Source organism: Eulemur rufifrons, chromosome 7 (genome assembly GCF_041146395.1).
Source record: "Eulemur rufifrons isolate Redbay chromosome 7, OSU_ERuf_1, whole genome shotgun sequence".
Classification (NCBI taxonomy): Eukaryota; Metazoa; Chordata; class Mammalia; order Primates; family Lemuridae; genus Eulemur; species Eulemur rufifrons.
In genome coordinates this window covers 154,229,301-154,242,422 of record NC_090989.1, presented here as the reverse complement: position 1 = coordinate 154,242,422, position 13,122 = coordinate 154,229,301, and the positions used below count along the sequence as shown (strand labels likewise).

Here is a 13,122-nt window from a genome sequence, read left to right as displayed (position 1 = left end):
GTCAACCTAGCTCACAGCAACCTCAAACTCCTGGGCTTAAGCGATCCTACTGCCTCAGCCTCCCGAGTAGCTGGGACTACAGGCATGCGCCACCATGCCCGGCTTATTTTTTCTATATATATTTTAGTTGGCCAGATAATTTCTTTCTATTTTTAGTAGAGACGGGGTCTCACTCTTGCTCAGGCTGGTCTCAAACTACTGACCTTGAGCGATCCACCCGCCTCGGCCTCCCAGAGTGCTAGGATTACAGGCGTGAGCCACTGCGCCCGGCCAGGACAAGTGGTTTGAGGAGAAGGAAAGAGGAGTTTATTAATTTGCCAGCAAATGAGGAGGTTGGCAGACTCCCATCTCAAAGTACCAACGTCATGCTTCTGAACAGAAGCACAGAGCTTTTAAAGGTTCTGTTCAATTCCATCTTTGGCTAAGATGATCTGGTGACCTCCACCCAGACAATTCCCTTGAGATATCTCCTGTGGCACAAAGAACAAAAGATACTCTCCTGCCCCTCGTGACCACTGGCCTGAGGTAGAGATGTAGGTTTTAGTTCTCACAAAGGATGAGGGAGTTTTGAAGAGACAGAAAACATTTTTACCCCTTTTTAGGCCATTTTCTCTGTTATATCATCACAGTCCAAGATTAAGCAATATGTGACCAACAAGCCAGGCCTGTTCCCTCTATCTTACTTCCTGCTTTTCTTGGCCAAAGAATAACCAGACACACCAAAAGCAAGGCAAGAAGAAACAAAGTTTACTGTGCAAGGGCAAAATAGGTTTATAGAGCAAGAGCAAGATATATTTGCCACAGACTACAAATGGCAGTAGTCTGTGTAGTAGTAGACTACGAATGGGCCCCCTGTCATAACAAGAGGCTCTGGTAATGAATGTTCTGGAGTCTTGTTTTATACTGTCTGGATTAGGCCCTGCTCATGGTTCAGATGTCACCACTGAACCACTTTTATGGACAGTTAACCACAGGATAATTAGCCTTAGTTTACTCTAGGTCTCTTTGCAGATCCTATTGTGCCTGGGCTGCTGGGGCCCCAGGGTTGGGGAATTCCAGCATTGTTTTACAGATTGGCAGGGTTCTTCCTTCTCCCCAGGTGTGGCAGTTGCTTGGGGCAGGATTAAGGTGGGGGAGCACCAAGATGGGAGTGGGGAATTGGGGGGCGGCACCTTTGTCCTTCTCCTGGTGGGGCAATTGCTCAAGGCAGCATCAAAGCAAGGCACCTGCTTTTGTCCCTAGGAGAGTCAGAGATCCCTTGCTATCTACCTAACCCTTTCTTTTCTGGTTTTGCGGCCCAAACTTTCCTGGCAATGTATGAATTGTCCATTTCTGGGACCTGGGTACCCTGCTAGGCCTACACTTCTCCCTAAGGTGAAGTTGTTCAATAGAGAACACAGCCCTGGGCCTAAGATGTCTCCTGAGCTGAATCATTCACTCTTCTCATTTCCTCTCAAGCCCCTAGGTCACTCCCACAATAGCCGCAACACCAGGCACATGCTTATTTGTTTCTAGTTCTCCATTAAAAAAAAACACTTTTTTATTTATTTATTTATTTATTTTTTTGAGACAGAGTCTCACTTTGTTGCCCGGGCTAGAGTGAGTGCCGTGGCGTCAGCCTAGTTCACAGCAACCTCAAACTCCCGAGCTCAAGGGATCCTCCTGTCTCAGCCTCCCGAGTAGTTGGGACTACAGGCATGCACCACCATGCCTGGCTAATTTTTTCTATATATATTTTTAGCTGTCCATATAATTTCTTTCTATTTTTAGTAGAGATGGGGTCTCGCTCTTGCTCAGGCTGGTCTCGAACTCCTGAGCTCAAACGATCCGCCCACCTCGGCCTCCCAGAGTGCTAGGATTACAGGCGTGAGCCACCGCGCCCGGCCAAAAAAACACTTTTTAAACAAGCAAATTCTCTAACAAAGTAAGGACATTGGAAATAATGATGATCTTCTGACTATGAAGTTCACTTTATTTATTTATTTATTTATTTTTATTTCAGCATATTATGGGGGTACAAAAGTTTATGTTACGTATATTGTCCTTGCCCCCCCAAGTTCACTTTATTCCTCAAATTTTAACTACTAGCACTTTGTAATCTTAATTTTTAAGGAACTACTAATAATTAGTGCACTATTTTACAGCCATTTAATAGCACTGAAAAGTTCCTGGCTTAAAAATATTTTCCAAATTTTTCATTTTTTATAATTAGGTTTTGTCCCCTTTTCTAGTAGTGCTGAGACTTGTCCTACTTATCCTCCTTAAGACTGCCATAAATGGTACAGGAGAAACTGCTAAAAAAAGAAGAGAGAAGCAGACACCCTCTAATGTAGGTTCTGAACTAATGTCAGTAACCAACTTTGTTTTTGCATAAACAACAGGACTAAAGGTAGTACTTCTTTCTCATTTGATAACATTTTTAACAGTTTCAAAGAACTTTCATAGAAGGGGACTTGTCTTGTCAGGGTTGGCTTCCCAGATCTAGAATCATCATCACATGGTGGCAACTCATCTGTAGAAGATTAATTGCTACATGGTTATTTAAGGCAGTTTTTTGTTTTTGTTTTTTTTTGAGATAGAGTCTCACTTTGTCACCTTTGGTAGAATGCAGTGGTGTCATTGTAGCTCACTGGAACCTCGAACTCCTGGGTTCAAGTGATCCTCCTGTCTCAGCCTTGAGGGTAGGTGGAACTACAGGTGCTTGCCACTAACACCTGGCTAATTTTTCTAATTTTAGTAGAGACGGGATCTTGCTCTTGCTCAGGCTGGTCTCAAACTCCTGAGCTCAAGTGATGCTCCCACCTAGGCCTCCCAGAGTGCTAGGATTACAGGAATGAGCCACCATGCCCAGCCTATTTAAGGCAGTTTTAGTTTTAATTCCACATTTACTCTCTCTCTCTCTCTCTCTCTCTCTCTTTTTTTTTTTGGTATCTGTTTCTATCAGAGGGTTATTCCCCTGCTATCTATCCAACTGCCAAGGAGCCTCTGTTATCAGATTTGTGTATTACGGAAGTCTCAGGGAAGGCAAATTAATTTAAATTATATGAAACCCAACATAAAAATAGTAAATCTGTTCAAATGACCTATCATACGTTTACTGGGCCAACTCCCCTTCCTCCACTCCCAACACTGAACCTGGCTTATCCGTTTCTCCTCTTCTTCCTCAGAGCCACTTCCCCAGTGAGAAGTTCCTAATGGGTTTCTGTCTGGGTTGCACCACTGTGGGTGTAAAGCACCCTCAGCCGTTTTGTCTCTGCTCCAAAACTTCCTACAATGCCTGCCAGCCTTTTAAGGCAGGACATGTGGTCCCTCTGGCCTCCTATCTAGTTTTAGATCCCCTGAGGCTCTTGTAGTCTTGCCCAGCTCAACTGCCCTAATCCCCACTCTTTGATCCAGTACTGCCTGTTTTGGAAATTCTCTTCCGATCCCTCTAGTTTCCCTCCTATAAGTGCACCCTCATCTCCATGCTGCCAACATTTTCTTCAAGAACACCCTCAAATGCTACTCAAGTCAAAGACTTTCATTTACAGCTGGGGTTGTGCCTGACATTCTTACAGCCTTTGGTTCATTCCCTTTAATGGCACTTACCACACGCTGCTTGTCACTGGGGTTATTTTTGAAAGCTCTCTTCTCATCTACTAGATTGTATGAGGATAGGAACCTGGTCTTATGTATCTTATTTTTCTCTAAGGGCAGGAACTGTTAGACATCTAGGCCACCTGCCTGGCTGCTGCCTTGCTCTGGGCTTACTTTCCGCTTCAGGAGGGGAGAGCTGTGTGTCAGCTATGATAACGCCACTGCACTCTACCCAAGGGAGACGGAGTGAGACTCTGTCTCAAAAAAAAAAAAAAAGTGGGGGTGTGTGGGGTCGAGTGAAAAACATAGTGTTCAGGACATTATATCTTGTTTCAGTAACAATCAAGAAGATGCCTGGGCACCTAAAGTGGAGTACACATCTGGACTTCTCCTTTGACTTCTGCTGTCACCCTTCTCTGTCTGGTTGTCTCCCTGAAAAAGCAAGAAGCTCAGTGTGGCGTGCTGATGGAATCTTGCCGTGGGCCAGATGATTCTGGCGTTCGGGTTGTTTAAGGCGATTATTAATGACTAGACCACACCGTCCAGTCTCAAGGTGTTGGTGCAGCTGGAAATCCCCGTAGGGCCGCCGGGGCAGGAACCCCAATACCACGTTTGGGCAGCTGACTCGCCTAGGGTCTTCAGCTGAATTGTAGGGCTTAAAATGAGAAAACCTAGATAACAGGGCTTCTTGCATCTGGCCTGCGTTTATTTAGGCCCAGAATAACCCCGAAGGCGGAGTGAGCTGCCCGAAGGGTCACGGGGCCTAATGTCTGACTCCTGACATTGCCCGGCAGAACAGAGCTTCGGAGCTGTGGCAGGCGCCACCCAGAGCAGAGAAAGGTGTGCCCGACAGCCACAGGGCAGTCGAGCTGCGGGGAGCTGGTGCAAAGCGCAGCTGGCAGGGCGTGAGGAAGTGCCGGCTCCTCCCCCCACCCCCAACAGTCTACTGTAGGCCTCCCTCTCCACGCCACACGAGGAAGAGAGAAGCTGCGCGTGGGGGCAGGGAGTAAAAGCTAGACCGGCAGGCGCTCGAGGCAGCCGCGCGAACAAGGGTGGGGCGCGCGCACGGGCGGGCGTGCGTGCGTGCGTGCGTGCGTGCGTAGGCGCGGCTCATAGCCCGCTGTGCGCTGGGCGGATGTCCGGGCCGGCTAGGTCGGGGCAGTGGACGAGATGGCGGAAGGCAGCGACTGTGGAGAGCGGCCAGATGCGGAGACCCAGAAGTCCGAGGTCGGAGCTTTGATGAGGACTACGCTCCAGCGGGGAGCGCAGTGGTGAGCAGCGGGCCCGCCACTCCGACGCGCGGTGCTGGGGGCCGGGGATCTGGCCCTGAGGCCAGGCCCCTTTTTCTCGCCTTGGGTAGGGGCCGGCGGGGGCGGTGTCTGGTGACTCTGAAAGAGTGGCTTGACACCTGCCCCTCAGGAGACGAACCTCAGGATCAGCTCTGGGAAAGCACGGGTGGGGCTGGGGGGGGTCGTCTCGGCCCATTCAGAGCCCCAGGAAGCAGGCCTGGCGGGGGCTAGGGCTGCAGTGTGGAGAAGGGGAGTGAGGGTGGGGAGAGCCCTTTACAACTGAGGACCTACTTTGTACCCTTGGGCGAAAACCTCTGTTCCTTACAGTTAAAAGCACGGTAGCTCACTGCCCTCCGTGGGTTGAAGTGAAGATCAGAAGTACATGCTTTGTAACTTGTAAACTGTTGAACAGATGTCAAGGTCAGAAGCTGAACAAATGTCTGAAAGCCTTAGATTACTTTGGTAGCAAGTGTCAAAAATATTTGTGGCAGCAGTTTCTCAGAGTGGGAGGGGAGGATAGCCTAGATCTTAGAGTTAGAAGATTTAAAAGTCCAGGATTTGGAAGAGAAAGGCTGAGATGTGAGGCTTTTTAATAAATTGTTTAGTAGAAGAGGCAATACTTTCCACTAGTAGATTGACTATTGTGTGGGAGTAGAAAACTAGGCCTTAGGCTTTACATTGAATATGATTGAGCGATATCCGTCTTTAAGGAACCTTTGTGGTGTTGATCTACAGGGTAATTGAACAGGAAAGAGAAACACTGGGGTTAGGACGAGTTCAGATATGGCTTTATGGTGTTCATCTTGAACTAGCCAAGCTGTGAAATACAGGGCAAGCCAAGGTACTTTTGCAGTTATCCTGCATAGGGGTAACAAAGAATACTCAGCAGAAGCAGAGAACTTTAAGATAGACTAAAATCACACAGTGAAATTGTATGGAAAGTATTCCTCAAGGGATTTAGAGGGAAGATAGCATTTTATTGATTTGGATGTATTTATAGATTCCTGTGGCCTCTGGGAAACTGCGTGATCTCTTCTCACATTGTTGGTTATAAAATTATAAAAAAACAACCAGTATAATTGTTCTTTGTCACCCGAGAGAGATTTTCCCCTCCCTCTGTCTTAATTGTGAAACAGCAGAGTGATACTTTTAAAATGTAATCAGATTTGCTTATATTTAAGTGTAAAAAGCAGTAAGTTGAATGTGAAGCACAACTTAATGCTTTTTGACAAGATGAACATACCTAGGCAGTATTGTTTGTATATTTGTGTATGTATATGTATGTACATACATGTATGTGTGTACATTTTTGTATATCTCATTTGGTCCTTCAAAGAAAAACTGAAACGGTTGGTCTTACTATCCCATTTTTAGAAAGAAAATTAGTTTAATACTGGTTATGTCAAGCAAAGCAGTATGACCAAAACTGTCTGCCTGGATAAGGACCTCTATAAAGAACATTATGAAATCAACGACTTGTTCATTAGCAAACATGGTTTTACCCACAGAAAGACTCCATTTAAGTAAGCATTTTGAAACCAGTTATTTTCTTCCTTTTATTTATTCACTGTTTCAGCAATCATTTCACTTAATGGATGCCTGCCCTGGGCCAGGCCCTCTGTGCCATGTAGGGCCTGGCCCCTGCTCCTGCTCTAGTGAGTGTGTTTTTAGTGAGGATTATGTGTTCCCCCATGGAAAGACCATAAAAAGGATTAAGGCAGCCGCTGCAGAAACTTTTTTTATTTTAAGGGACAGGGTGTTGCTCTGTTGCCCAGGCTGGTCTCGAACTCCTGGGCTCAAGCTATCCTGCTGCTTCAGCCTCCTGAGTAACTGGGACTACAGGTGTGAGTCATTGCACCTGGCTAGAAACTTACAACCTCAAATTTTTGCTACAGTAAATTTTTGTCTCTCTCTAGGTATCTTATTGACAGCCGATGGTTCAAGCAGTGGAAGAAGTATGTGGGCTTTGACAGCTGGGATATGTACAATGTGGGTGAACATAACCTGTTTCCTGGCCCTATAGACAACTCTGGACTCTTTTCAGGTGCAGTAAATGTTGCTTTTCTAGCTAAATGTTCACCTGGGTAGTGGCCTCAGGTCATGTGTATCTATAATGTGGACATTGTGAGCCTGACTTTCCAGTGTGAGGAAGTATCCAGGTATCCTCAATTTGCATCTATAGCAGAAGACTTTACAGACTCTTAGGGAGCAGTTAAGCTGCTTTTCTTCTGAAATTAACTGCTTCTGACAAGAGCATGCTTCTAACATTTTAAATGTCTTTCTTTGCAAATTAGTTCTACTAGAGATTTCAGATTTTAGATGAATATATGGAATGGAAAGCAATAAGATATCATTTTTTTTACTTTTTTTTTTTTTTTTTTTCACCCGGAGCCATGCCCAAGAGGCCTTGAGCAGGTGGACTCCAATAAGATATCATTTTGAAATTGCATCTGAAATTTGGGAACCAGAATTTATTTTATTTATTTATTTATTTTTTTGAGGCATAGTCTCCCTTTGTTGCCCCAGGTAGGGTGCAGTGGCGTCATCATAGCTCACAGCAACCTCAAACTCCTGGGCTCAAGTGATCCTCCTGCCTCAGCCTCCCAAGTGCTGAGATTACAGGTGTAAGCCACCATGGCCCGGACTTTTTTTTATTCTTTCAACTCTAATCCCATGACAGGTTACCAGAATCTTTTATTATCTTCACAGTGGGACAAATTTTAGACCCGTCGGTGTTCATCAAGAATTCTTTTTTTTTTTTTTTTTTTTTTTTTGAGACAGAGTGTCACTCTGTTGCCCAGGCTAGAGTGAGTGCCGTGGCATCAGCCTAGCTCACAGCAACCTCAAACTCCTGAGCTCAAGGGATCCTCCTGTCTCAGCCTCCCGAGTAGCTGGGACTACAGGCATGCACCACCATGCCCGGCTAATTTTTTCTATATATATTTTTAGCTGTCCATATAATTTCTTTCTATTTTTAGTAGAGATGGGGTCTTGCTCTTGCTCAGGCTGGTCTCGAACTCCTGAGCTCAAAAGATCCGCCCACCTCGGCCTCCCAGAGTGCTAGGATTACAGGCGTGAGCCACCGCGCCCGGCCAAGAATTCTTATGATGGCTATGTTTATCATAGAAATAGTGTAAGAAGAGGTGGAAGGTCAGTAGACAAGAATTATGACCACAGTTAGCTCCTAGTGTTAACTGTGGGAAAAGTGATAATGTTACACACCAAGGCTTGGCTTGTACACCTTGAGGAACTGAGATGACAGTTTTTCCCAGGCTTTGTTCTGCCTAACTTTAGATTTCCTTATAGTCAGGACAGTGGTGATTTGTTGAATGTGTCCAGAATCAGGGCAGTAGGAAGGCAAAAAAAAGCATGAGACTTGATCCATGTACCAAACACTAACCTGGATATTTTTAAAAATGAGCAGTGCTTCAGCTCAGACTTTGTTGTAGGAGAGTTATAAAATGTCTAAATGACATAAACAATGTCATTTGCTTTGTTTCCTGCTGTGGGTTGGATGGTGGTGCTATAAAATGAAGTTGCCCCAAGGAATCGTTGCATCATGTTCACATTTTGTCCTTTATCCTCTCTTTTTGAAATGGAGAATTCTTAAGGTTTTAAATCTAGGCATACTTCATTTTATTGTGCTTCATTTTATTGCGTATTGCAGCTACTGTGCTTTTACAAAATGGTTTGTGGCAACCCTGCATCAAGCAAGTATGTTGGCGCCATTTTTCCAACAGCCTGTGCTCACTTTTTGTGTCACATTTTGCTAATTCTCATACCATTTCAGACTTTTTCATTATTTATGTGTCTATTATGGTGATCTGTGATCAGTGTTTTTTGATGTTTATTATTGTTACGGTTTTGGGGTACTGTGAACCGTGCTTGTATAAGATGGTATACATAACTGATAAATATTTGTGTTCTGACTGCCCCACCAACCAGCTGTTCCCCTGTCTCTCTCCTCCTTGAGCCTCACTATTCCCTGAGACAATGATACTGCAATTAGGCCAATTAATAACTCTACAGTGGTCTCTAAATGTTCGCGTGAAAGGAAGAGTCACACATCTCTCACTTTAAATCAAAAGCTAGAAATGATTAAGCTTAGTGAGGAAGGCATCTCAAAAGCTGAGACAAGCTGAAAGCTAGGCCTCTTGAGCCAGTTAGTCAAATTGTGAATGCAAAGGAAATGTTCTTGAAGGAAATAAAAAGTGTTAACTCCAGCGAGTACATGGATGTTTTATTTAAGAAATTACCACAGCCACCCCAACCTTCATCAACTACCACACTGATCTGATCAGTCAGTAGCCATCAACATCAAGGCAAGACCCTCCACTAGCAAAAAGATTATGACTCACTGAAGACTCAAATGATCGTTAGCATTTTTTAACAATAAGTACATATTAATAATTAAAGTATGTACATTGCTGTGTTTTTGTTTTTTGTTTTTACTTTTTTTGGTGAGACAGGGTCTCTGGCTCTGTTGCCCAGGCCAGAATGCAGTGTCATGATCATGGTTCACTGCAACCTCAAATTCCTAGGCTCATGTGATCCTCTTTGCTCAGCCTCCTCAGTAGTTAAGACCACAAGTACACACTACCACGCCAGACTAATTTTAAAAATTTTTGTAGAGATGACGATCTCTCTGTGTTGCTCAGGCTGGTCTCAAACTCTTGGCCTCAAATGATCCCCCGACTCAGCCTCTCACAGTGCTGAGATTACAGGTGTCAGCCACTGTGCCTGGCCCAATTCATTTTTTTAGACATAATGCTATTGCACACTTAATAGGCTATAGTGTAAACTAACTTTTATATGCACTAGGAAACAAAAAAATTTGTGTGAATTGCTTTGTTGGAATATTTGCTTTATTTTGGTAGAATGGAGCTGAACCTGTAGTATCTTTGAGGTATGCCTGTAGTAATATTAATAGTAACAAAAATCCTCCAGCTGGACTCTGAGGTCTTTTTGCATAATGTTCACCTAAGGGCAAGCATTCCTTCTGTGGTCCCCCAATTTCATGTCACTGGGCTTTGGCTTGAAATGTCAGCTGTGTGCTTGGGAAGTGAGAAGCATATTCAGAGTAGAACATTGACAGTGCAGGAATGACCAGTCTCTGACAAATGAAGTTTACCCTAATAATTTTTTTTTTTACAAGTGTGAAACGAAGTTTATTGAGACAGAACAAGATAGGTTGACAGAACAAGAGCAAGATACATTTGCCACAGATGAGAACAGACCTCCTGTTGTAACAAGGGACCTCACCCAATTATTCTTAGGCTGTCAGTCATCTGCCAGTCTCAGCCTGGTTGCCCAATGCCTAAGATCATGAGAGTGCATTGGAAAAGACTCTGGAAAGTATGGGAAGGAGAGGGAAGAACATCTCCTTGCTGATGCTTTCTGCAGACCACCCTTTCTCTCGTTTCCATCCATGCCCCTATTATATATCAGATGGAGTCCTTGTGGCACAGCAAACTGTGCTCTCATTTTCCTCCATAGTTGCCTCTTTGTTGAAGAAATTTGTAGAGGATACATCCTCATTTCATAACCTCTATTTGATTTTTATCATGATGCTCTTGGACTGATCCAGTTTTGAGTGAAAATAGTGAACTGCATTGAAAACTCCATTAAATTTCCAGTACTTGCCACATAGTGTCATAAGAATGACATGTTTGGGTAAATTGTCAGTGAGCCACAGAGGGAAAAGAGCTTTGTAGAACCGATACACTTGGGCTTGATGAGACTAAAAGCTGTTGGTTCCTTCTGGACATTTAAGGATTTCTACCTGCTGTATGGCATGGTACGAGTGGGCAGATCTGCATGATGCTTAGTATTAGAAATGAAGAAAATGTATTCCCCAAGTAAGACAACAAATGAATAACTTTTATGAGTTTTAATGTGCAAATCAGAAAAATTTGGAGATTAGGTATCAATTTTTTATGGAAGCTCCTATCTCAAGCAGACTCATAAGTACTACCCCTGGACTGTCCTGTTCCTGAACAGAAAAGGTTTGATCTGTCAGTGTTAATAATCATGGCAGGCTGGGCGCAGTGGCTCACGCCTGTAATCCTAGCACTCTGGGAGGCCAGGGCGGGCGGATCGCTCAAGGTTAGGAGTTCGAGACCAGCCTGAGCGAGAGCGAGACCCTGTCTCTACTAAAAATAGAAAGAAATTATTTGGCCAACTAAAAATATATATAGAAAAAATTAGCTGGCCATGTGGCGCATGCCTGTAATCCCAGCTACTCGGGAGGCTGAGGCAGTAGGATCGCTTAAGCCCAGGAGTTTGAGGTTGCGGTGAGCTAGGCTGACGCCACAGCACTCACTCTAGCCCAGGCAACAAAGCGAGGCTCTGTCTCAAAAAAAAAAAAAAATCATGACAGAGCTGCTGTGGAAGGTAGTTGGGTAGTTGGCTCACCAATGAGGAGGATTCTTCTCGGTATTTTTTAAAATTTTATTTTCAATTACATTAAAATACAAACAAAATTTACCATCTTAACCTTTTTTTTTTTTTGAGACAGAGTCTCACTCTGTTGCCCAAGGGCTAGAGTGCTGTGGAGTCAGCCTAGCTCACAGCAACCTCAAACTCTTGGGCTCAAGTGATCCTCCTGCCTCAGCCTCCTGAGTAGCTGGGACTACAGGCATGCGCCACCATGCCCGGCTAATTTTTTCTATATATTTTTAGTTGTCCAGCTAATTTCTTTCTGTTTTTTAGTAGAGACGGGGTCTCGCTCTTGTTCAGGCTGGTCTTCAACTCCTGACCTTGAGCGATCTGCCCACCTTGGCCTCCCAGAGTGCTAGGATTACAGGCGTGAGCCACCGCACCCGGCCTTAACCATTTTTAAGTGTACAGTTCTGTAGTGTTGTTTTTCTTGAGGCAGAGTCTCGCTTTGCTTCCTGGGCTAGAGTGCCGTGGCATCAGCCTAGCTCACAGCAACTTCACATTCCTGGGCTCAAGCTATTCTTCTACCTCAGCCTCCTGAGGAGCTGGCACTATAGGCACACACCACCATGCCTGGCTAATTTTTTCTGTTTTTAGTAAAGACGGGGTCTCGCTCTTGCTGGTCTTGAACTCCTGACCTCAGGTGATCCTCTCACCTTGGCCTCCCAGAGTGCTAGGATTACAAGTGTGAGCCACTGTGCCCAGCCTGTAGTGTTAAGTGTATTCATATTGTTGTGCATCCAATCTGCAGGACTTTTTCATCTTTCAAAACTGAAACTCCGTACCCATTACCCGCTATCCCCAAGCCCTTGGCAACTACCATTTCTACTTTGTTTCTTTTTTTTTTTTTTTTTTTTTTTTGAGACAGAATCTCACTCTGTTGCCCAGGCTAGAGTGAGTGCCGTGGCATCAGCCTAGCTCACAGCAACCTCAAACTCCTGGGCTCAAGCGATCCTCCTGTCTCAGCCTCCCGAGTAGCTGGGACTACAGGCATGCGCCACCATGCCCGGCTAATTTTTTGTATATATATATTTTAGTTGTCCATATAATTTCTTTCTATTTTTAGTAGAGACGGGGTCTCACTCTTGCTCAGGCTGGTCTTGAACTCCTGACCTCGAGCTATCCACCCGCCTCGGCCTCCCAGAGTGCTAGGATTACAGGCGTGAGCCACCGGGCCCGGTCTCTACTTTGTTTCTATTTTGACTACTCTAGATACCTCATATAAATGGAGTCATATAGTATTTGTCTCTTTGTGATTGACTTATTTTACTTGGCATAATATCCTCAAGGTTCATTCATAATGTAGCACGTATCAGAATTTTATTACTGTTTAAGGCAGAGTGATACTCTGTTGTATATATTTACTATCTTGTTTATCCATTTATCTGTCTTACCTTGGTATTCTCTCTCTTTTTCCAAGGTTGTTGAGTTTCTTTCCTTTTTTCTTGGAAATGAAAAAGGCAGAGGTGGGTCAGGTTGGAAACCTGCCCTAAAGAAGGTTGGAAGACATGATGGAGTGGGGCATAAACTAATGGGGGGGATGGTGGGAAGCCCTAATCACTTGTGAATGCTGTGTATGGTTTTTGTTTTTGTTTTAATGTTGTCTGCCTTAAGTTGCAGATGAGTTACACCATTGTGGGTACTTTTTCACTTTTCATGGCTTCACTGGTGTGGGAGAGAACAGTGGCTTTAATTGTTCTGGGAGTGGGTGTTGATGGACACAGGCTTGGCAGGGAAAACTCCCTTGGTGAGAGGTGATCAGTCTTCCCTTGGTCCTCCCTTGAGGGAGTGTGTTTTAGACCATGGATGTTCACTTCTG

The 13,122-nt window shown here is 44.5% G+C and overlaps 1 protein-coding gene across 2 annotated transcripts in view; it reads left to right on the top strand.

The window, feature by feature from the left end:
- The first annotated feature begins 4,717 nt into the window (after positions 1-4,717).
- USP4 (ubiquitin specific peptidase 4) overlaps positions 4,718-13,122 on the top strand; it is a 48,196-nt gene continuing 39,791 nt past the window's right edge. For both annotated transcript variants that reach the window (XM_069475686.1, XM_069475685.1), the window contains exons 1-2: positions 4,718-4,847; positions 6,782-6,909. In XM_069475686.1, coding sequence (XP_069331787.1) covers positions 4,747-4,847; positions 6,782-6,909 — 229 coding nt within the window. In that variant the 5' untranslated portion in view covers positions 4,718-4,746. The remainder of the gene's footprint in view (positions 4,848-6,781; positions 6,910-13,122) is intronic.